Below are 24,470 nucleotides of genomic sequence, written 5' to 3' on the forward strand. Positions count from 1 at the left end.
AGGATATAACTATGTACATATACCTAATTCACTGATGCTTGAATGCGAGTCTCGTTTGAGCTGAAATTTGTCCTTGGCATTCTTGTGTCCTGCCCAGGACAGCCCATGTCTGACGCTTACATTAGCGCGCTCTAGCGACAACATTGGCAAACACATGCAGTGACGAAACGCTCGCATTGCCACAGGCACTTAAAAGCATGCCATGTCGTGGTCGCCTCGCCGTCTCTGCCGCCAACATGAAGAGCGGCAGAGGGAGCGGGCGATGGAGTGGGATGGGCGTCAGTCAAAATATTGCACCCTCAAGCAAATGCACACACACACACACACACACACACATGTATGCACAGCCGCACATTTATAGCCCGAAAATTAAGTGAAGCGTAAGCTGAAATGCACTCCCACTCGTCGGCTGTTGACGATGTCGACCAACCACCACTGCCGTCGCATTCGCGCGCCCCCGACGCACTCCGTCTGGCTTTTCGTCTGGCATTTGGCGCACGAGTGTATGTGTGTACATGTGTGCATGTATGTGTGTGCTTAACCTTGAAAAACGAACGAGTCCAGTCGCGGTCGCAGCCGCAGCCGCAGTAGCAGTCGCAGTCGCAATTGGGCCCGACACTGCACCTTCGTCTCCCAACCTACCCCGCACCAAACCCGCCCAAAACCCCTACCCATACCCCACCTGACAGACAGCGACGGCGACGGCAACGGCGACGGCGACGTCGTTCGTCCTCATCGTACTCGTAAAATGAAATTTACGAAAATTTTGCTTTTTTTGGCTTTGCTTCTTTAGAGGCAACAATTTTATTTTTGGCATTTCAGCCTTGCCCGCTTGTTGTTCTTGTTGGGTTTTGCCATAGAAGAAGAAGAAGCAGCAGCCATAGCCATAGCCACAGCCATAGCCACAGCCATAGCCATGGCCGCAGAGGGAAGACAGTGGGTCCAAAGAGCAGCGCTCAAAACTCATAGCAGCTATAGCCATGAATAAGTTTTAGATGGCAGCAGTCCGGAGTCCGGACGTCTGTCTGACAGTGGTCTGACTTTTATAAAAGCCTCCATTTGCCCCTGCTTCGAGAGTCTGTTTGGCAGGTTGGAAGGCTGGCAAGCTGGCAGGCAGGCAGACAGACATACAGACAGACAGACAGTTGGGGGCAAGGGTTGTCGTTGGCCACATTATTATTACGCATATTTCGTAAAGGATGCGCGCTCGGCCGAAAAGGAAGGGCCACAGTTACAGCTGTGGGGAGCCACGAAGCACGGTCCCAAGTTAAAATGAATTACAAACACTTTTTGTTGCCATTGTAGGTTTGACGCGTTGCGTGGACTCGGGGACCGGCAGGGACCGGCGCTTCATTGTGTTCTTTACTTTTCCTGACTGCTTTTGCGGCGCTCTGACATAATGAAAATGTCACAGGTAAATTGGCAACAACCGTGGCTGGATTCTCCACCTTCTCCACCTTCTACTTCTTTCTGGGAATGGTGTCCGGAAATATGAACAAAAATGTTGAGATAAACTTGAAGTAAACAGGCAGCCGCACTACGCGTTTCAGAATAATTTAGTGCTCTCGTAATGGCATATTTTGACTAAATACCCAATTTAATGAAACAAAATGAAGACGGAGCTTCTACAATGGAATGCAAAATTACAACTTAGTTGATTAAATCATTCATTCGTTTGCCACACAACATCAGTAGTTGTGTTCTTCAGATATTTAAAGAATTTGCACACAAGTCTGTCCCATTTTACAAGTTTGAAGGAGTTTGAAAAGTAATTTTCCAATAAGCCTACCCTTTGCATTGACATTCCAATTTCAAATGTTGTTGTGCCCAAGCCTTATTGCGTTACTCAAAATTCAGTGGTTTTGCGAAATTCGACCCAACATTGAAGCATAAAATTACAGTCGACATTTGCATGAAATAGGAAAATCAATTACAATCACTGCAAGTTTTGAGCGAGCTTTCACAATTGTAGGAAGTTCTTAATACTCTTGGATTACGGAAGAAGTGGAAAAGAAATAAATGGTCTGGCCAGCGTCGGATATAGGCTGATTATGAAAGCTGTCCCTCAAGCCGGTTATAATCACAAATCTCGACAGGCAATGCGACAGAGCCGAAGGGCTCGCAAGGTGGAGATCGTTTCCATTTCAAATTCAAATTCCATTTAACAACCAATGGTATGACGCTCTGCAGTATTCCTGGGCTTCCATTTTCAAAGACTCTTTCTTAGACCCAGAGAAGTATTACATGTTTCGAGTACAGTTTTCAACAAAAATGGCAAAGGACGGGTTTGCATAACAAATGCATATAGGGATCGACTGAGAAAGAGTATTATATTGAGCATCGTTGCGGCATCCAAATGAGTCAGAGCTCTGTAAAGTGAGTTGCCACTCTCTTCTTCATCACTAGAACTACTCAACGTTGGCAACTCTGCTTGCTTACTACTTTTTTTTAGAGCTGTCCCAACGCGCGCTTATTTATGAGTTTGTCTGCGCTCTGACAGTCCAGCTGCCGGCTCAACCAGCCGACTGATGAGCCAGCCAACTCCAAATTCACATTCGCATCAACAGGAGCAACAACAGTACGTTGTGATAGTTGTGGTTGTTTTTGTTGTGGCTGTCGCTGCCGTTCGTTAAACGCATCAATAATGCTTCAAGAGCAACATGTTGCTGTTACTGTTGCATGTTGCAATTGTCTGGCGTGGTCGCTGGTCCATCTGCGCGTTTCATATGGCCGCGCGCCGCTCAAATTAATGAAAACTAATGCGACACTGAGAAATTGATGATTGCCCGTCTCTGTCTCTGCGTCTGTCTCTGCATTTGTGTCTGTCTCTGCCTGACAGCCAGTGTCTGTTGTCTGTTGGCTGCTCTCCCCCATAGTCCCTGTCTCAGGCAACTTTTGGCGGGCATTAAAAATGGCTGCGTCTGGTCATGCATTTCGGTCGTTTAACTGTCTGCAGCAGCAACCAACAAAAGGGCGCACAGACAGGCACACAAATAGAGGGAGAGACTGAGGGGGAACTGAGGGGCGACTGATTAATGCTAACAATAAAATTAGCTGCAAGTGTGCATTGCCTTAGGCCCAGAGGCGTGACTGTACTTCCGCTTGTTCTAACTGCTGACTAGTTACCTACTATCTCTAGCCATTTCCACTCATGTCTATCTGGCTGTACACTCTAAGAAATCAAAAACAAATCGTTAACGTTTTCCCAACGTCAATAAACGTTAGATCCGATTTGAGCTCTTGTATTGCATTTTATAAATGGAACATATGAATAAGTTTGCATCAATTGCATTATATTTTTCATTTAATTTTGGTTAATTTATTGATAACTTTCTATAACTTTCTAATGTACCAGAGTTAAACGAAAATAATATTGCAATAAAAAGCTCAAATCAATCAAGTTTTCCAAATCACTTCAAGCTTTGACACAGTTGTGAATTGAATTCACAAAAGCTATCCCGTTTCGTGCTTATTGAAGTGGAAGCTGCCTGTCTAGAAGAAATTGTTCAATCTGTTCAAAAAGGACACAATTTGTTTGCTTAAGCGAAAAGCTTGCACAAATTGTAATATCTGTTACTGGGATCAAAAGCTATAAATTCTCTTCTAAATTATAGTTTTAAGCTACAAAACAATTTTCCGTATTTACTATAATTTTACAAACGAGTACTACTAAAACAACTATTTGCCCGATTGACTGCTGAATTGACAATTTCTTGTCAAAACTGTTGAAAGGATATTTTGTTCCAAGCAAAATGGTAAAACTTTTCAATCGAATGTTAAACGAAGAAACAGAAAACAAGAAACACTGTAATATTTAAAAAAATATTGAACGGATAAAATTGCTCTGCATTGCCAATGCATCTGAATCGTACTTAAAATATTAAACACACGTAAGTATATAGTTTATAAACAAATAATTCAAACAAACATTATTATATTACTTTAGAATATTACGAATTTTAGATTAGGACTTTAGTAAATGGGGACGATGATTCTCTTAGCGATATGTTAATGATGTTTTTTCTCTCAGTGCGGGCTGGTGCGCCTGCTTATCTGGGCGACAAAGGCTTGTGCTTTTCACTGACTAGACTGTCTAACTGCCGCGCAGTCGACATCGTTGCGCTTTTTATTTGACTTATGACGAGACTACTTGTGTGTGTGTGTGTTTTTTTTCTGCTTTTTTTGCTCTCGCATTTTTCGCCTCTGCCCCGTTCTGGGCTTTTCAGTTCTGTGTTTGTTTCGCTGCTTGTCTCGCTTAACTTTTTTCATTGCCAGACGAAGCGCAAACATTTGCGCGTATTAATTAACGCTTTGTTGAAGTTTGCGCTTCGATGTCGCCGCAGTCGTGGCCAGCGCCGTCAAACTCGTCGTTGTCAAACGTCATGCACTTCAAATATTACGTAGCCGTACTGTGGATGTCTTGTTGTTGCGCCGCCGCCACCGCCTCCGCCGCCGTCGCAGCCAACAGCACCACCACCCTCATCTCGATTTTAATGTATTCTCTGGCATTTTTCCGTTCACTCGCTCAATTATTCAGGCATAATAAGCAAATTGTTTTAATATGCATAAATATCTTGTACGCCATTTTGCAAACAAGTCAAAAACTGCCAGACAAACTGGCAGGCACACACACGCCCGCACATACATACGTATATACCTATACTACTTATATATATTCTGATAAACAGAGGCAGCATTGCAGACAGGCCGCTATGCTTGTCCGTATGTATGTGTCTGCCTTAGTTTGTGTAGACAACAGTTGGCTGCATAATACTCGGGGGATACAAAGGTATGTTTACATATATTTAACCTTCAAGATACGCCAAGCAAATATGCTATGGCCGTGGATAGGCGGCCAGGCAGAAAGCATTTGTTATAAGCAGCCAAATGCTTAAGCGAGCAAGACTTGGCCAATGCTCTTCAAGTTTTCTTATCTTATCCCTGAATCACTTTTCGCATCTTGCGAACATTCTTTAAGATAATAACATAGCAGTATTCATATGTCTATGTGCTATATAATATATATTCTTTAATTTAGCATATGACTTTGGTCCTCTCTTAGCCATTTAGGCTATTTCGTTAGGCCCAACTCCCCAAAATCCCAAAAAGAAAGATATTATGTAACAAGTCTCAAAAATTAGGAAAAAGAAAATCTAAAAACAACTTATATTTGATGAAATATAAAAAATTAAACACGTTATTCCACTGGTCATATGGTATACTTTTTTCCAATGGAACTTTTTAAGCTTTACAAATTATAATTAAATCACAGCTAAAAGATAGAAATTAAAAAAAAGATAACTTTTAGTTGAAGCATTTCCTGTGGCTCCACACAGCTCCACTTAGATGCTAATGCTTGTTTCTACTTGAAGTCCAGTACACTATTATTATTCCGGACCCCACTGACTTGTTTTTATATAATGATCAAATTGAGAATTCAATACCAATAAATACAGTCGACATGCGGCAAGTAGCGTGCAAAAACCTACCTTATTTTCCATGGAATTTCCACAAAATTACATTGGATTACAAGGAGTGCGTGGGGAGGGTGGGTGTGTGGGCGCAAATGACTCAACAACGATGCCGGGCAGAGCAAACATTACGCCGTGCGGACAGAAGCGGTAGACGGGGGGACAATATGTAGTTCATGTTTAGCAGACACATTGAGTGTGAGATTAGCAACGACGACAACAATAAAATAAAAGCTTAGGCCACAAAACAGCAGAATATTACAACAACAGCAGCAGCAGCAGCAGCAGCAACTACTATTAACAACAGCAGCGATGGCAACCGGCGCAGGATATGCGTTTCAAACTCTCTACTACTCTACTCATACGAACAACAACAACAGTAACAATAACAACAACGGCAAGAGTAGAAGGAGCAGAGCAGCGGCAAGTCCCCGACGCCCCAAATAATGCGTCTGATAAAGTTGGAGAGTGCAGCAACAACAACAACAACAACAACAACGATAGCAGCAAACAAAATAAGCGACGCAATGCCGGCTCAAGGACAAAGCCGAAACGCTCACCCACATTCCCTCACACACGCACACGAACACGCACACGAACACGCACACGAACACGCACACGCACAGGGACAGGCTCTCACAATTTGGCACTCGCCGACGCACATGTTCTCGTTGGGGCTAAGTGGCGTATACGCAATGCCGCAACGTGCTGGCCCCCCGGCGGGGAGGGTGGGATTGGAAGCGAGAGAGTCTGCGTGTGTGGGTGTTGGGCCCGGTGTCTGCCTCATGACGTTGATATGGGCGGCTCGACGCAACGGAAGTAGATGAGAAAAAGCACACACACACACACAAACACACACACACACACATGCGAATGGGAAAGAAGCAGTGCGTCTAATGCGACGCCGGATTTGGGCGCCTCAGTTTAGGCAATGTAAGTAGCTCGCGCGTGTAGGTGTGTGTGTGTGGTTCTTTGGGTGATTGTATGTGTGCGCTACCTCCTCTTTATTTATTTAATATGCCAGTAAATGTGTTTGACGACAGCTTAGACATTTATGCGCATTTATTAAATATTGTTTGAGTTAACATTTTAAAGCTTTTTTTCGCAAAAAAAAAAAATTCAAATTAGATATACCGCCGGATTTTGTGGCATAAGTAAATGAGTCTCACGAGCGTCACAATTTATCCTCCTTTTTTTGTTATGCGTAAAATTTAAAGCAAACGCGTAAAAGCTTCTTTAATTAACCCTACCTCGAGTTCTTTCTAGGTGAGAAGTTCGCCTCCGGCGAAAAGTTGAATGAAGTGACTCAACAGGAAAGGCGCGAAATGAAAGCTGTGCAATACTGATCAAATAATTTAATGTACTATATGTATGTTTATCAAAGAAAAGAGGAATTCTTTATTTTCCCAATGCACACCAAAAACTCTTCAAGTGCTAGGCAATACATAAGAGTCTGAATAAAAGAACGTAAGACGCAATTAGTTGAAGCTGCTCTTAAATGAAGCTGCTCTATTATTCTTGCTATTAGAACTTGCTAATAGACACTTAAGCCATCGCCTCTAAGTTCCAAAGTTTGTACAATCATATATCACATTTCTGGCTATCGGGAGTCCCAATCTGTTTAACCAGAGCTGTGACGTTTTTTGAAAGATGAATTTTATAGTATAGTATGCTAATAATTTTTTAAGCGTGGCGATGTATTTTGACATCTTGTGGATTATTCAAATGAGATTGCATAGAAAAAGCTGTGCGGGCTCGTGTTAAAATAATAACAAACTTCCAAAGAACACAAATGAGAAGTAAACTATAAACTCTTTTCCTTGTACGTATTGTTAATTTACTTAATTAGATTTTTGACATCTTGATAAAAATATCACCACTGCCCTCATTTCCAGCAATTATATGAAAGTCAAGCAAAAGAAATTAATATAAACAAACATTATAGCGTGATATGAAATTAGCAATATAATTAAAGATTGCAGCTGGTTGTCTGAAGGCAAGTGGCGTTCTGCTTCCAGACATGATAGCAGACGTCTGATTGGATATAAGTAGTTTACTTTAAAAGGGCGCCCAAGCAACAACAATGACAATGACGGCAAACAAAACAAACACGCGCCGCAGACATGTATCAAATAAATAGGAATATATAGTATGCATAAAGAGACAGCCGGAGAACTGCACATGGAAGCGGCGCATGGACGCAATTGGTAAATAAATGTACATATACTTCTATATATATATATATAAAAATACAGAGGTGTGTGTGTGTGTGTATGTTGAGAGCGAAGTGTGTCGTGGGCAACAATTGCAATTTGTATTAATTTTATTGGTTTATTATTATCAACATTGTGTGTGAGCGGGAAACGCTCCCGGCCCGTCTCGTCCGCCTGACTGAGTTGTAAATGCCGCAGACAATGTTTACATCGGCAAATCGTCGACTGTGTCTGTCATTCGCCAGCCTCCGTCCCCCGAGTCAACATTGTGCACTTCAAGTGCACATCAATGTATGCAGCTACTCACGAGTGTGTTTGTATGAATGCACTATATACTTCTATACATATACTAGTATGTATAGTGTGAATACATAAAACTCGTTCAGTGCAATCAGTCACATTATTGCGCCATAAATGCCGCGCCAAACTCATTCATTAGACGAGGTCTGTATGACGAAAAAATTTACTATATGTAAAGCAAGAGAGAGAGAGAGCGAGAGAGAGAGAGAGAGAGAATGTTAGAGTCGAGTCAACTTTTGAATACCCTGTACCTACTCCCACAAAAACACAAACAAATTTGTTTTAAAATTTTTCTTAAATACAACTTTTTTATAATTTAAACTAATAAAACGGGGCTCAACGAGCTAGCAGGAATCCCACAATGTCAGTTCGTTCATTGAGTGGGCACTTGGCTCGAATCGACGCCGCAATTATCATGACAGAAGCATGATTACAAATTGTCAGGGTTATCACAAAATGTAATTACTGTCAAAATTAATAAAACAAGAGAAACTTTGTGACTTTATGTATGTGTGACTATATATACAGATGTGGGTATAAGTTTCTTTCCTTTTCACACTAAACTAGACCCTTTTGCCCTTTGGGTACAGGGTATAGAAAGGAAACGTTAAACTTTATGAACAACAAATATATAGCACAATTGAGTTGCACTTTGGCTACACCAGCCTGAATTAGAATCAGAGTCAGAGTCAGATTCAGAATATCAATGCGACAGTCCGTCAGTCATCAGCAGAGTTGTACTTGTATGCATTTAGTTATGTACCCGTAAGGCTAGTAACCAATATACATGCAATTTAAGTCCCAGTCTCGCCGTCTGATGAGCAAACAAAGCTGGGGAGAGTAAGAGAGGCAGGCAGCGGGAGTGGATCAGCCCTTTGCAGCTCATATGCGAGCGTGGTTGTTTATTTCTTTGCTCGTTTGTGTGGCTGACTGAGTGTCCGAAAGTGCCAATGTCTGAATGTCTGAATGGCTGACTGGTTGACTGGATAGCGTGCAATTTGCTCGCACGTGTCGCATTTGTTACGCCTTGCATTCGGGCAGTAAATGCGCGCGTGCGTCCCGTCCTTTCCCCTCCCGCTTAGACCCGTCCAGTACAAAGTTCGACTCGTGCATGGCAAATGCATTAAAAGACAATTTGGTACGAGTGACTGCCAAGCAAATGAAAACCACTTACTTGTATTTCGATTAAAGCTCGGCTATCGACAACCAAATCGCATTTAGATATTTTCAAGTGACTGCGTCACTGACGCATCAAACTAGATTGTTTCGAAGAATGTCAAAATATGTAGATATGTATATACATATATAATAACGTATAGCCACAGCAACTATCTGCTTTGATTAGAACTGCACTATCGGCAGAATCTATGATTTTATATGTCTTTACCTTAGACTAAACTGATCTTAGAATAAACAGACTTTAATAGCTTGTAACTCAAAATTACCATCAAGTATTTGTAGTAAAAAAGCAGTTTCTTAAAAACAACTATTTTGCTGTTTTTTTTTTTTTGTCGTAGCCATAATGGCTAGTTGTTTAACTGTTTGTCCCTTTGTTTGTGAGTCACCCTGTGTCCCCTGCCCATGCAGTGTTTGTGGCGTTCACAAGCCACCCAACAACCATTCAAGCCACTGTGTATATATGTATATATAATAACGTATAGTCACAGCAACTATCAGTTGAGGTCCCTTTTAAATTACGTATACGTTTTGATTAGAACTGCACTATCGGCAGAATCTATGATTTTATATATCTTTACCTTAGACTAAACTGATCTTAGAATAAACGGACTATTAATAGCTTGTAACTCAAAATTACCATCCAATATTTGTAGTTAAAAAGCAGTTTCTTAAAAAAAACTATTTTGCTGTTTTATTTTTTGGTGTAGCCATAGTGGCTAGTCGTTTAACTGTTTGTCCCTTTGTTTGTGAGTCACCCTGTGTCCCCTGCCCTTGCAGTGTTTGTGGCGTTCACAAGCCACCCAACAACCATTCAAGCCACTGTGTATATATGTATATATAATAACGTATAGTCACAGCAACTATCAGTTGAGGTCCCTTTTAAATTACGTATACGTTTTGATTAGAACTGCACTATCGGCAGAATCTATGATTTTATATATCTTTACCTTAGACTAAACTGATCTTAGAATAAACAGACTTTAATAGCTTGTAAATGAAAATTACTATCCAATATTTGTAGTTAAAAAGCAGTTTCTTAAAAAAAACTATTTTGCTGTTTTATTTTTTGTCGTAGCCATAATGGCTAGTCCTTTAACTGTTTGTCCCTTTGTTTGTGAGTCACCCTGTGTCCCCTGCCCTTGCAGTGTTTAAGCACTCAAGCCACGAAAATTGCGTTCAACGAACGCACTTTTTATTTTTGGCTGAACGCACGCGCGCCATTAACACAAATAAAAGCTTTTGCCTGTGTCGCATAAAAAGCAACATTTTTTCAATTTCACATTAAAATAAAAAAGTCAAACTGAACAACACGGTCGCAGTCGTGTCGTTGTCGTTGTCGTTGTAGTCAGCGACGTTGTCGTCGCTGCTGCGGACATGTTGCCCAGACAACGCACGATCAACGAACGATCAATGCACCTTTGCTAAGGTGCAACGCCTTGTGACTCTTTGTGCGTGTACGTGTGTGTGTGTGTGTGTGTGTGTGTGTGAGTGTGTCTGGGCATGCAATGACGCACGAAACGCGATCACGTTCGCATTTATTAAAAAGATGGTGATGGTGGTTGGAGTTTGTAGGCCTTGCATCGCTTTGGTGGGGATCTTTTGAGTGCGTCCAATACAAAAATACAATGCTGTGCAACTTTGTAGAAACGGAAAAAAGCGTTACAGCGCCTGTGTATAACCCATCTGGCCGCGATTTGCCTTAAAGTTCCCAAGCGAAGGCCGCCCCTGATTGCAGCAATCACCTTTCCTGGTGCCTGCCAGACAGTTTAACAACTTGACCAACATGTGGCTGGGCAGGCTGGCAGGCTGGCTGGCTATTTTTAGAGTGCGGCAGACATCCAATGATGTTATAAGGAACGCTGCAGACAGAGCCAAAATGCAGCCAAGTGGAAGTAGAAATTGCTGAAGACAAAGTTGCAAGTTTGAGGCTGGAAGGCAAGATATCCAGTTTTATTTTTTGCGCCGGCAACTCGCCGGGGTCAGTACAGAGGGCTCGCACTGGCGTCCGCACTGGTTCGGCATAAGTTCATTAACTGCAACTTTTAATCAGATTTATGCGTAAAGTACAACGTGGCCAGGGCCAGGGCCATGGCCAGTGCCAGGGCCATGGAATGTACATATATCTAAGTATATAGCCGCAGGCAATTTCGCAATTTGTAACAAGAAAAGGGTGGACTCTACGCAACTCTACCCATTGGGCAATGACGGGTTAATGCGGCGCACAGGTGGCTGCAACTTATGGACATGTTACATGGTAATTTAATAGCAATTTTTAACGCCAACTCCAACTTCCAACTCCACTCGGCGAATCCAGCCAAAACCCAAATGCACCTCTAAGTCCACATTGCGTACAACCATTAACACCCACACACACGCATGGAGGAGCGAGCGGGTTGAGCGACGGGTTGGTCTAGACATCAGACCTGTTTACGGCTGCGGAAGCGTGCCGTATAAACAATATTTTGTCTTCGTCTTGAAATCTCCATCTCCATCGATGCAGTTGTTTTATTGTATTTTTTTTTGTTTCGCAGATTTCACAGCAGACAAATTTATGAGCGTTAAGTGAAGGCCAATAACATTCTTTTTGTCTGCAGTTGTGTTGTTGCTTTCCTTTTTCTCGTTGCCTTGCGTTTTGGCCGCGTCGTTTTCCTCCTGGCCACAACCAGAATTATTTCATTTCGTTCGACCCTGCCGGTCGTGAGGCACATTAATTTAACGCGCCGAGTTTGCCGGCCTTCAAAAGTGGCTATCGTTTTGGGCTCTTTGGCTTTGGAGGCGCGCACACAGTACGAAATGAATAAAAACAACAACACATACCGAAATAAAGAAAAACATGTCAAACGCTAGTAACGGAAGTTTAGAATACAATAAGACTTTTAAGGTCTATAAGGCTATTACACAAAGTACAGTCAACATTTTGTATTTATGTATGTAGATTATTGTCTTTCTTTGATTTGAACTTTACAGTTCAGTACTGAATTACTATCTTATAATAATTTATGCCCAGCGTTGGGTAAAAGGGTATGCCTGTAAAGTCTAGTAATGACTTAGTTAGTTACTAGCAACTAGGTACGCATTTGTTTCTATTGGTATATAGATGGGGAATGTTAAGACCTGACTTAAAGCATATTTTGGCAGGTAAATCCAGCGAACCAAAAAAAATTGTCTTTTAATTGCTCCTATGTCGGAACATCATGCATTTCACTAATGACCTGGCTGAGAGATTAGGTTTCAAGCTCTGAAAATACCGAACCTAAATTAGTCAAACCAGCCTTCCAAACATGTTTAGATATCAACTAGTAGTGCTCTGCATAGCATTTATAGTGGTGAGTATCGTACTGCTGCAAAAGTTAAATTCCACAATAGCTTTATAGTTGCAGTGTTGTAACAGCCTTCTCACATTTACAAACCTCAAGTGCAACTCAACGGATAATAGCTTCTGCGAATTTAAGGACTGTTATATAAAGGCCGTGAACCGCACTGACAAATTCATGACTTTGTATATTAAGCTCTATCAAACGCCCGTGGACAACGTAACCGTAAGTTTGGCCCATATTATTCGAAATCGACTGAAAGATAAGTATAGTATTTTTGCAGGCCAATATCAAGCTGATGCGAAATAATAATGGGTTTAAACCGTTTTTCCTAGATGTTACTATCGACGCGTGTCGATTTCTGGTCAATCAAAAAAATAAGATAATAAGAGAGTTCTACTTTAAACTATATAAAAAGTATTCAAATATGAATCATACCTGCCCCTATGACGTAAGTTATTTTGTTTTTAAATTCTAAATGCTCACAACGAAACTTGTATACATTTATAAATTTAATATAGCATGATCTCCTGTTCCCTCAACTATGGACCCGATACCTTGAAGACACTTTGGAAGGCTTTGTGCCTTTGGTTGGTGGCGAGTATGCCTTATATACTACCTGGTACTCGAAGAATATTAAGCGTGCATCCGTTAATATATACTTCAGCATATTTTGAAAGTAAACAAATAATTTACCAAATATTTTCTCACTTTATATCATATTTTAAAGTGCACTTTTGTATTTAGGATGGCTCCAAAATACAATCAAGATTTTTAATTTCGATTTTTAAACTGAACTTAAGTTTCAGTTTAGTTCTTAATTGCTAAAATACTTTCAACACACAATTTTTAGTCCTAAATTAAGCGTAAAAAAGTGTAATCTGAAGTTTCATCAAAAGTGAATCAAGGGAGCAGGTATAGTGTATACAAGAGTCGGACTCGCGCGACTTCAACGTTCCAATAGTATTCAGTTGATGTGGCTTTCCAGCATTGATATTAGTCGTGTTCTAACTGCAGACATGTTTATATATCGGCTTATGATCTTCACCTCTGCAGTGGCGATGGTAAAAATACAAGTACATTACTCGGACTTTACAGTCAATTTTTAAGGAAATATGTATATTTTTTCAGTGCTTGGGGCATCTCAGCTTTACCAACATTATATGCAATACCACCGATAACAGTTTTTTGGAATTTAATCAGTGCTATATAAAGGCGGTGAACCGCACCCACAAGTACATCAACATGCATATGAAGCTTTTGCAAACCCCCGTGGACAATGTTATAGTAAGTCCTACCTACATAAGGGTTATTTCAACATGGTATTTGCCGTTATATTCGTTTTGGTTTCGTTTTAGAGCAATTTTAAGGTAATGCGAAATGATAATGGCTATAAGCCATTTGTTCTTGATATAACCTACGATGTGTGTAAGTTTCTGAAAAATCAACGCAATCCCATACTCAATCACTTCTATATGTTGTACAAACAGTATTCGAATATGAATCATTCCTGTCCTTATGATGTAAGTACAATTATTAACATATGTATTTTTAACTAAAGATTTGTAATGTTTTTCTTGCAGCATGATCTAATATTTCATGAACTTTGGACTATTGGTGTCGAAAATACTTTTGATCGATATATTTCCTTAGTTACCGGAGAGTATGCCATCTTCACCACCTGGTATATCCGTAATGTTAAGCGTGTAATCGTAAATATTTACTTTAAAATATCTAAAAAATGAGAAGGCCACTTTTTGAAACCTTTTGATAAACAGCCCATTTCTTGGGACCATCTTAAGATGGGGTTCTTTGTTAAAAATAATCGAAAAATTATTTTGAAAATTTTTCGATCGAAATTTGCAAAATCTATTTTGATGTTAATTAAAAGAAACAAAGCAGGTTTGGAAGTTGAATGCTTAAACACTAATTAGTTGTATAATAACAAAATTAATAAGTTTTGTTGTAAAAACTACCGCACTGATACAAATAGGCTTCAACTATTTATATTCTTAACGTATAATGCCGAAGTGTGCGGTTCCATAACAAAATATAGTATTTCTCCACATATTTGTAATTCATTTTAAATGTGTTTTAAATTATGGTGTTTTTCTACAAATATGGTTCTCAGAGGTTATTAGTCGTGCGATCACCATGAAATTACATCCACTAATAATTGCTTTTGTATGTATTTATGTGGAGGTAATTGATTTTTATACTCTGTACATAAAAGGTAAAAAGTATATTAGGTTTGGGAAAAGGGAAAAAAGTGCAGAGCACATATTCTTCATCACAATGACAAGACGAGTCGATTTAGCCCTGTCTGTCAGTCTGTGCGTCTGTATGAACACTTAGACATCAGAGACTATAAGAGCTAGAGACACCAACCGTGATGGGTACATTTTGAAGGACGTTCAAGATCTGCCAACAGCTGTTGCTGTGGTTTCTGCTTTGGCTGAACTCTGTACTACGCACAAGAGTTCAAAGCCCAATGGAGGTAAATTCGCTCAATTTTTGTATTACATTTTTATTGTACTTTTTTTCCAATTTTGTCAATTCTTGTAAATTTAAATAATTATCCCATACATGCAGAGTATTTTAAAGTCAGGGCAACAGACCTTTTCGACTTGTTAATATATATAATTCGCATCCCTATCACATTCACTATAAAAAGCATATTGAAATATTATCGAATAGTTAGTTGAGACCATAACAGCTAGAGACTTCATATAATATATAAATTACATTGCATACAAACATTATCGAATAGTTAATTGAAAATATGCTCAAGTGTCGGCTTTTTGTGCTCAGCCTTACCTTCATATTGGTAACTATGAAATATCGCATATGAAAGTGAATATTCATGAACATACAAACCTCTATAAATCTATATATTGTAGTGCGTGGGTCATTTTACATTTACCAACCTCAAATGTAATTCCACTGACCCGGATTTTTCTCGATTCGAGCACTGCTTTATTAAGGCCGTGAATCGCAGCCACAAATATATTAGCATTCATATTAAACCATTACAGAAACCTATAAATAATTTGACGGTAGGTACTTTTAAGTGTGACCTTTCGATGATCCTAAGACTGGTTTGTTTGTAATTGCAGGCTATTTTCAAAATAATGCGCAACAATAATGGCTATAAAACATTTTTGCCGGAAATTACCTTTGATGTGTGTTACTTTTTGGAGAATCAACGCAATGCCTTTCTGAACACATTTCTAACAATTTTAAAAGAATATTCCAATTTGAACCATACCTGTCCCTATGATGTAAGTATAAAAAAATATAGAACGCTTTCGTCGGAGAAGCCCGATGCAGCAGTTGCTTGGGTAACTTTTCTGAAGTTTATGTAGCTTCGAAATGTTGGACAATGTACGGAGTATAAAGAAACCTTCCATCTTATGCTTTTTCCTTGTTGCAGCACGATTTAATTATTCCCACATTGTGGACTGACAAGATCCAACGGACTTTTTCTCATATTGTGATTTTCATAGATGGCGACTATGTGCTATACACCACTTGGTACCAAAACAATAAAGAGCGCATCAGAGTCAATATATATTTTAAAGTAAGCAGTAAATAATTTGGGCACAAAATTCATACGATGCCGATATTATAAAAACATGTGTTCTTCAAGTCTTAGACAGTGTTCCCATTTGCGATTTGGCTCGAATAAAAACCCATTTCTAAAATCATCGTCATCGAGTTGGAAATTTATTTATGGAAATCATCCGAAACCACTATCAATACATACTTGTATGTCTAAATTATTGTTACGAATTATATTAAATGATGTCACAGATGATTGTACCTTGCGTTACGTCAAATATTCGATGTTTTTATACTCTGTACAGGTAGAGTAAATAGGGTATATTAGGTTTGTGAAAAGTATGTAACATACTGTCCGTCTGTCTGCCCGTCCGTCTGGATGAACTCCTGGATTTCGGAAGCGGTTGAGTGCACATTAACCAAACTTGTTATATAGACGCTCCTAGTCCCTAAGCTACACGAGTTTATTTTATTCTTTTAGTTTTCCCTCCCTCTCCCCTCTACAGAAATTCGTCAATATTGTCAACATTTTAAAAGCAACATAAAGCTTTGCACGCATAATTTATATATAAATATCTACTCTTGTTTCAATCCAAATCGGTCAATTCTAAGAAAAGTTATTAGCGAAACCATTTCACTTTAGTACTACGCCCACAAACTGCTTTTGCTCCTGCTATGGATCCATATAATTCAGTGCCGGAAGCTAGTGTGGGTACGAGGTATTTCACTGTCGGGCTTGCTCAACTGTAGCGTTCTCCCTTGTTTCTTATTGGGGACTTGAAAAACGAATTTTGGCCGAAATAATATGTTTGTATCTGTCCAACGGGTTTGTAATAATTGCAAATACGATTACATTCGTTGCACGTACAATATACGTGAACTGAAATCTTTTGTGGAAATTATTAGGGTTTTGCTGGACATCCGAATCGAGTGAGAATCTGTTTTTGTTAGCAATGCATACTCGCATAGAGAACAAATTGTACAACTGATAAATAATAACAAGAAAGGAATGCTAAAGTCGAGCAGGCTCAACTCTTAAATACCCTGTACCACCCCACAAAAAAGTAAATATTAATTAATTACTTTAATTTAATTAATTAACTAAATTAATTTAATTAATTAACTAAATTAAATATACAATATTCCATGCATGCATACATACATTTACATTTACATCAGAATCGTGCCTTATGCGTGTTTGTGTACTTGTACATATGTATGTATGTGTGCATTGGGCCTGGTTATATGGCTATAACTTTCTTTCCGATCATTCTATCATAATGAGACTTGGTATACGGTTATATAATAACTAACTTAATGTGACTACCGTTAATAGGGGGGAGTGGGGGGGTGGATCAGAAAAAATGAAGAAACTCGTCCTTTCTCGGGCTCAGGAGAATCTGTATACCAAGTTTGGTTATTCTAGCTCTTATACTTTCGGAGATCCTTGCGTTCATACAGACAGACAGACAGACGGACAGACGGATATGGCTATATCGACTCGGCTTGTCATGCTGATCAAGAATATATATACTTTGTGGGGTCTACCAAGCCTCCTTCTGTGTGTTCCATGTGCACTCGCACAAAACTAATATACCCTTTGGGTACAGGGTATAAAAAGTACAGCCACTTGTACTTAAAAGATAATTGAATAGTGCGTGTGAAAAAATGTACAATATTATTAAAAACCGCCTTTAGAGTCAAAAGTCTGTTATTTAAGAAAATATTACGATTGAACAAAACAATTATACCTACTTGTATTATGTATATTAGGTTGAGTGAGTTGGGCTAATAGTGTAGTTTCAAAAATAATAGCTCTCTGGCTTTACTTTGTGCTGACTCTTGAGAAATTAACGATACTTTTGATAGTTTCGAAGTTTACTTGTAAAATTAAATCAATTGGGTTTGACAGTTATACTGACGATGACGACATATCCTTATCAAAGTTTGGTTTACTTGTATAATCAGAGAAGTGCACTTAAATAGTTTCGATCCATAAACAACGTCATTTGGTGGGTAACATTAAAGCCGATTCAAGAGCATGGACTTAAATAATCTGCATCTTTGCGTTTCTGCAGACATATACAAGTAGTATACCGCACTTTATATGTAAATAGACTAATTGTCAGGATGTGAAAGTATTGCTCATAGCTCATCAGAAACTTTGAATTCTCTTAGCTGGTTTGATTAGTTCACAAAGTCTTTCGTCAGAGCGCTCTAGACTTGTTATTCCACAAATGATGCTGCCTCGTCTCTTGTTCCATGTACATTTTCACACACAACCGGAAAAACTTTTATTCACACATTGGCTGAAAGTTTTGTAACAAGCAAGCCTACAGACGTCATTCGTACATGCTTACACATATACTTGTATGTATATACATACGAGTACATGTAGTATATGCATGCATATAAATATGTACATACGTACATATAGTATGTATGTATGACAATATTTAGCGTCTAGACACGTCGCCGACGTGAAATTTGGTTTCGTGTGGCATCGACGCAGACAGGAAATGCAAAGGGTCTGCCCCATGCTTGTTTTGCCGTTGCGTGCACGAAAAGTGATTCGATATGAATTTTCCATGAATTCATGGCTGCTGGTCTTCGCCTTCATAAGTAATTCATCAAAATCACGAACGGCTTAAATGCGATGCCAATGGCTAAATATCACACATTGCCTAAATGAGTGGCGACTGGGCAGTGGAAACTGCGGCTGCGACTGCGACTGCGGCTGCGGCTGCGACTGCTGCTCCTACTGCGAATAAACGATGGGGCATAACACATGGGCATAACATAAATATCAAATTAGGCGTATTTGTTGTTCGCACTGGGCTAGCTACTTAAATGGTCTGCCCGAGTTCGAATTCACCTTGACGGCTCCGCTTCCCTAATGACCTAGAATAGAAATTAGTGAACAAATTTGTGGGTTGGCGCTCGGTGTTTTGCGCTTTCAAGGCTGCGAGAAGTCATTCATTCAAATGGCCAGCCAACTGAATCGAAACGGAAGCTAATCGATTTGACTGCTTCTGCCTGATGCCGGGGAGCCATCATCAGATGTTGACATTCTGCCCCAGTAGCTGGCTTTTATGATTGCGCGTAGCTGGCACATTCATGTAAGTAAGCAAATAAATACTATATACAAGTAGACGATGTTTGCTTACTTACAAAATATTTAATACATGAGCAGATACTTTCATCGACACTCTGTGAATTATGGCAAGTCTTTTCACAAGCTGCACTGATCTAGAAACTTGGCGATATAATGGCAATATACTTGTATATAGCAATGATAGCTTTCATAGGCGGTGCAGGAAATGATGCAATAAATTTCAATAATGAACTTCCAGCAGAAAGGGAAAATACTTAAAGCGCTTCACTAAGATGTGAAAACGGTAGACCAGACACTTCGCTTGTTTATGGAAGAGAGATGTTGTCAATGTTAAGTTTTAGGTTTTTCACGCTTCTTTTCGGAATCAAGCAAATTTTCTAGTCTTGTGGAATAATGCCATAAATCGCAGCGTAAGCACATAATTATCCGATTGAAAAGTTATCTAAAGACAATTGGCGATACTCTGAACAGCAGACTAGAATTTTTGTTTAAAAGTGATCATGTGCCATACGCCTGTTACATTTCATTTATTTAAATCTACAACAAAGACATTGATTATAATTTCAACCTATCAGTAAAAGCTAAGATCAAAAAAAATCTCAAAATAAACAACAATTGACGTCTCCGACTCATTGGGTGCCACTCGGTTGTGGTCAGACACATTATTAGACCCAACATGCTAAAAATAGTAGTAGACCCAACATGCTAAAAGGTACCTAAAAATAGTAGTAAGTGGAAAGCAAAAGCTTTATTTTAAGCAATAGCTAATTAGATTATTTAAAGAGAAAAAAGAGGTGGGGGAAAATGTAGTAGTCAATGTAGATTTACCCGGAAATGATTATAGACAAACATTTTATAGAGTATAGTGGAGAAAGCGAGACGGAGTTCTCTTGAGAGTAAGAGCACAAAGCCAAAGCGCAGTCAATTATGCGTCTAGACAAGATGGAAAACAAATTCTTGTTAGTCGACAAGGCACACAAAAGTTACCTCGACCTAAGGCGGCAGACAAGTATAGATTGCAATTTATTAGCCTGTGGAGAAGAACTAAATCGAGCACAGTCCTACGGCTGGAAGATTAAGAAGCGAAGGTCTGCAAGCACTTGTTATGAGCCCAGTTTATAGTAAACCGAGTTGGGAAAAGGTGATAAATGGCTTTTGGATCGACTCAATACGTTAAATGCTGCAGACATCAAACGCTTGGGCAGTATACATTTGTGCTGTAGGCTTCAAATAATCAATAATTTTTTTTGTTTGCTGTCACCCTTCCAAAACTGAAAAGTTTCCCTAGGTTTAGTTTTTAGGGTAGTGTCATCGTTCGCAGCTTTGTCAATGGCCCCAGGCAGTTCGGGCACTGAGCAGTACAATAATTTAAGTTCGTTTTTGTATTTTGTTTTTTCGCAGTGCCGGTTTTTACACTTTCGGTCTGTAGAACTGTCTAGACATGCATTCCATAAAATATAATTGGCTCATTTCGATTCGTTTCGTTTTGTTTGCGTTTGTTTTATGTAGATATTTTTGGCAGTTCATTTCAAAACAAAAACAACATCGAGAAGGCCTTGCGTCAAGACGTTAGCTTGCATTTTGGTTAGCCTCCTGTCAACAGCCAAATTATAATCTCAAGAATATATCATTTATTATAGGAGAGTGTATGTGTTTTAAAAAAGATAAAGAGCGGTATGCCTAACTTCCTAACAAGTCACTGGACTATATTCGTATAAAGATCAGACAATGAATTTTAAAATACCTACGACTAAAGGTTATTTATAGCTTGAGATAAAACCTGCTGATACAAGAGTATAGACATTAATTTTATGGCTTGTATAATATTATTTTGGTGAGAATGGATCTCAGGCAATTAATTAACATCAGCCTGTTAACGTTTTAAATTAATAATATGAACTAATTACAAATAAAACAAGGTTGATCTTTAGAATATGTATAGACCACGGATGAGTAATACAAATGAGCATGAGTAACTCATGCAAATTTATATTAGACAACGTTTTACTAAGGCACAGGCACCTCCTGCTACAAGTTTTAGTGCAAAGATTTAATAAGTGAGTTTATTAGGTAGCATCCAGATAGGTTAATATTCAATCAAATAAAACAAACTCGTACTGCGTACATACACAGGGAATCTGTGTACAAAACTTTGTGCCTCTATATGGACAAGCAGACTGATGAAGAATACTTTTTTTTTTGGGGGGGGGGGGGGGGGGGGGGGCGTGGCAGTCCTTCTACTTGTTACTTTTTCACCTTTTATTCAAATGAAGGAGAAGATACTGTTACTTTATTCAGATCTTAGCATATAACTAGTATACATTTTTAGAAGACCAGCCTTTGACAGTAAATGATTATTATCAACCATACTTGTATTATAATTCTTCAAATGTCGGGAACATTTATGGGACACCATTATGAGACACCATTAAAATTCTTTTGTTTCTTTCACCACCCCTTTTGTTTTTTCTAAAATAAGAACTCGGAACAAAACGTGATTTAATTGAAGTCCATGTCGAGGTGATAGGCAGATAGGTCAGACATGCGGAGTCTTTCGAGAAATTGCATCCCTTTAAATAGTATACACCAAAGTTTTTGTTCATATTGGTAAAGTAAAATCACATCTTGTAAAATGTAAATAAATGATGCAAGTGCCAAATAATTTGCCTGCCTGATCATGCCACTGAGCTTTAGTTGCGATCAGCCCGAAACTATAAGTACTATAGCCCATGACAGCATTGCAAGGAATGTGCCGTGGGCTTATGGCTTGCATTTGATATCATCCGACAGTTGCAGCAGGATTTGTGCATCTTTCAATTTGCATAAAGCGGGCCATCAGTTTTGCAAATTGGGAGCAATGAGGCAGAACGAAATTAAGACGAAGCTGGCAAGCAAAATGATTTGCCAAACACCTGGCGAGCACACTGACGGGAACTTTGAAGACTCCTCCCATCCTGCCACGCACGGCACAGTCTACAGCTGTAGCTATAGCTGAAGCTGGTAACGCTCCAATGCCAATGCCGACAACGTGTCGCCAACTCTAACGAGCCAGAAACTGAGCGCGGTAAACTACAAAGGCGCGGCGACGACATATCTCTTGCACTGATAACAACGCCGGGAAGCGTAGAAGGAAGTCCAACTGGCTGGGAAAGAGCAGCAGCAGTTTGAGTTAGTGGGCCGGGACTACCAAAACCTAATTCAACATAACGAAACTGACACCGACAACGACTTCAGCTCGTACTCGTACTCGGACTCGGAGTCAGACACACGCGCACATACGGACCTCTGCCTGTCGCTTGGCTTTGAAGTTTTGGGGCCGGCAAGTTTTAAATTGCCAGCATGCCAGGCCCCGTTGGCGAGGCGAGGAGAGGCGATGCGAGGCAAATAAGCCCGCTTGTCGCTGGAGCTTTTGCACAGGTGTGTTAATTGCATTAAAATGTTTGTAATTGCAGTGCTGGCGGCGAACTTGAACGCATCCGCGCGGCGCATGCGCAACTCTGCATCTTTATCGCTAAGTGAAAATCTGAACGAACATGCTGTGCTGTCATCGGCGGTGCCGCCAAAATGCCATAGATGCCACGGACAATTGCCGCCACCGCAACCGCCACCGGCACCGCTGCAGCCACCACCATCATCCTGTAATGAAAAACGCAAGTCGTGTAACTATAATTGCTATAATAACATAATATCAGTGGTCGTCACAGGGCCGCCCAACAATGCAATGGCAGCACAGCTCATGCTGAAAATGTCGCCATGAACAAAGGTGTCGTTTGTTGACGCGCCAATCATGACGACGATACCGACAACATGCGACACAACAATGGTCCAAAAAAAGGATGCACACAGGAAAAACACAGGGTTCCCAACTGGTCTCTATGTACACGTCTAGGATCAGCCCAGCCAATTACGAAAGAAATATTGAAAATTTTAAAAATGGCGACACAGAATATCTGTTATTTTTAAGAGAATTTTGTGGAGGTCCGTTTACCATTCCTCATACCATTCCTTTTTATTTTTATCATACAATATTATAATTCGACTTTTGTTCAAGGATGCCAGTAAAATATGGTCCAGAAATGAGTTGGTATCTTAAAAAGCGTGCGGCATGGCATTAGATTCAATATTTTGACTCGCTATTGCAGAAGCATGACCGAAGTGTCAGTCCAAGGACAGATCTAAAATAAAAACTTAAGAGATAAATAAGAAGGATTTTGTGGATGTTGCAAAAACAAATTGTACACCTTTTGAATTTGTGGAAGGTGGATCTGAATATGTTTTTAGGCTTAATCTTGAATATAGTATACTCATATGTAGAAGCGGAGGTTTGGTTTAATCAAAATGTGAGTATTAGGACCAATTGTGTAAATTTTGATGCATACTAGTTAACTGACTGTTTTAAAAGAGAATTTTGTAATTTTAGGCTCCATTTTTTCACTCCTCAGTTAAATACAGCAACAAATCATTTCCACAAAGGTTTACTTCCAAATCACAATTTGAAAAGGTACTGGCTTCAACCACGAAAATGTCATTCAATCGAGTTGCCTTGAAAGGCCAGTAGTCTGGCTGACTGAGGTGCAGCTTCTATTCGAGTCTACCATGTAAAATCTGAATAAGAGTCTGACATTTTCAAGAGATAATTTTTCAATTTACTTTCTATACGAGTATATATATATATATATAAAGATTTCTGGAGATTGGATGAAGATTTAACTACGTAAATGACTGTTTTAATCACTGTGCTTTAGGTAGCCAGACACATTCGATATCTGCCAAATATGGCGGCGGCGGCGGCGACAACAGCAACAACAACAACGACTGCAATAACAACAATAATAACGACGGCAATAGTGACAGCGGCGTCAAGTCAGAGACAATCAGTCGGACGTCTGGCTGGTTGAGGTGCAATTTTTCTCATGGCCAACGAAGCAGAGCAACTGCCCGAGTTGGAGCAACGAACCGTCGTCTACTGCTGTTGCTTGGCTGGTTGACTTTTCCGCATGTTTGACTGACTGTCTGTCTGTCCATCCGTCTATCTGTCTGCATGCCTGTTTGTCTGTCCCAAGGTCCATTCGTCCGTACCTTAGTCTGTGTGTCTATTTGTTGCGGCATTTAGTCTGTCATGCCTGCAGTCGTTTGTCTGTCTCCACGTTCCTACGTTTCTCTCCGCCTGCCATCCTCTCCTCAGTACCACTGGGGCTGGGACTGGCACCGTCGCTGCCGTTGTCGTTGTCGCTCTTTCTGGCTCTGTCTGCCTGCTTGTTTGTCAAACAGAAACAGTTAAATGCCAGTTTACCAGTTAAATCGGAATCAAAGCGAA

General features: G+C 39.8%; 2 protein-coding genes across 2 annotated transcripts; both read left to right on the plus strand.

Moving 5' to 3' along the window:
- Window positions 1-12,310: 12,310 nt before the first annotated feature.
- LOC115633020 lies at window positions 12,311-13,317 on the plus strand. Its single transcript, XM_030530344.1, has 5 exons — window positions 12,311-12,489; window positions 12,580-12,702; window positions 12,761-12,928; window positions 12,999-13,156; window positions 13,225-13,317. Exons 1-4 carry the CDS (start codon window positions 12,445-12,447, stop codon window positions 13,152-13,154), a joined length of 492 nt encoding a protein of 163 aa, XP_030386204.1. The 5' UTR covers window positions 12,311-12,444; the 3' UTR covers window positions 13,155-13,156; window positions 13,225-13,317.
- A 118-nt stretch (window positions 13,318-13,435) lies between these two features.
- LOC115632610 lies at window positions 13,436-22,910 on the plus strand. The gene is made up of 7 exons (XM_030529838.1): window positions 13,436-13,541; window positions 13,609-13,764; window positions 13,836-14,000; window positions 15,378-15,533; window positions 15,594-15,758; window positions 15,911-16,064; window positions 22,606-22,910. Exons 1-7 carry the CDS (start codon window positions 13,452-13,454, stop codon window positions 22,908-22,910), a joined length of 1,191 nt encoding a protein of 396 aa, XP_030385698.1. The 5' UTR covers window positions 13,436-13,451.
- The last annotated feature ends 1,560 nt before the right edge of the window (window positions 22,911-24,470 follow it).

The sequence above is a fragment of the Scaptodrosophila lebanonensis genome, unplaced genomic scaffold, assembly GCF_003285725.1.
Source record: "Scaptodrosophila lebanonensis strain 11010-0011.00,11010-0021.00 unplaced genomic scaffold, SlebRS2 tig00001415-arrow-pilon, whole genome shotgun sequence".
Lineage (NCBI taxonomy): Eukaryota > Metazoa > Arthropoda > Insecta > Diptera > Drosophilidae > Scaptodrosophila > Scaptodrosophila lebanonensis.

What these genes read in the sequence shown, in the direction of transcription:
- LOC115633020 (XM_030530344.1), top strand. Translation starts at nt 12,445, where the DNA reads ATGTTTAGATATCAACTAGTAGTGCTCTGCATAGCATTTATAGTG. An exon ending in TCTGCATAGCATTTATAGTG is followed by an intron (nt 12,490 to 12,579) that starts GTGAGTATCGTA and finishes ACAAACCTCAAG; the next exon opens with TGCAACTCAACGGATAATAG. An exon ending in CGCCCGTGGACAACGTAACC is followed by an intron (nt 12,703 to 12,760) that starts GTAAGTTTGGCC and finishes GTATTTTTGCAG; the next exon opens with GCCAATATCAAGCTGATGCG.
- LOC115632610 (XM_030529838.1), top strand. Translation starts at nt 13,452, where the DNA reads ATGTGGCTTTCCAGCATTGATATTAGTCGTGTTCTAACTGCAGACATG. An exon ending in ATCATTCCTGTCCTTATGAT is followed by an intron (nt 14,001 to 15,377) that starts GTAAGTACAATT and finishes TATATATTGTAG; the next exon opens with TGCGTGGGTCATTTTACATT. An exon ending in AACCTATAAATAATTTGACG is followed by an intron (nt 15,534 to 15,593) that starts GTAGGTACTTTT and finishes TTGTAATTGCAG; the next exon opens with GCTATTTTCAAAATAATGCG.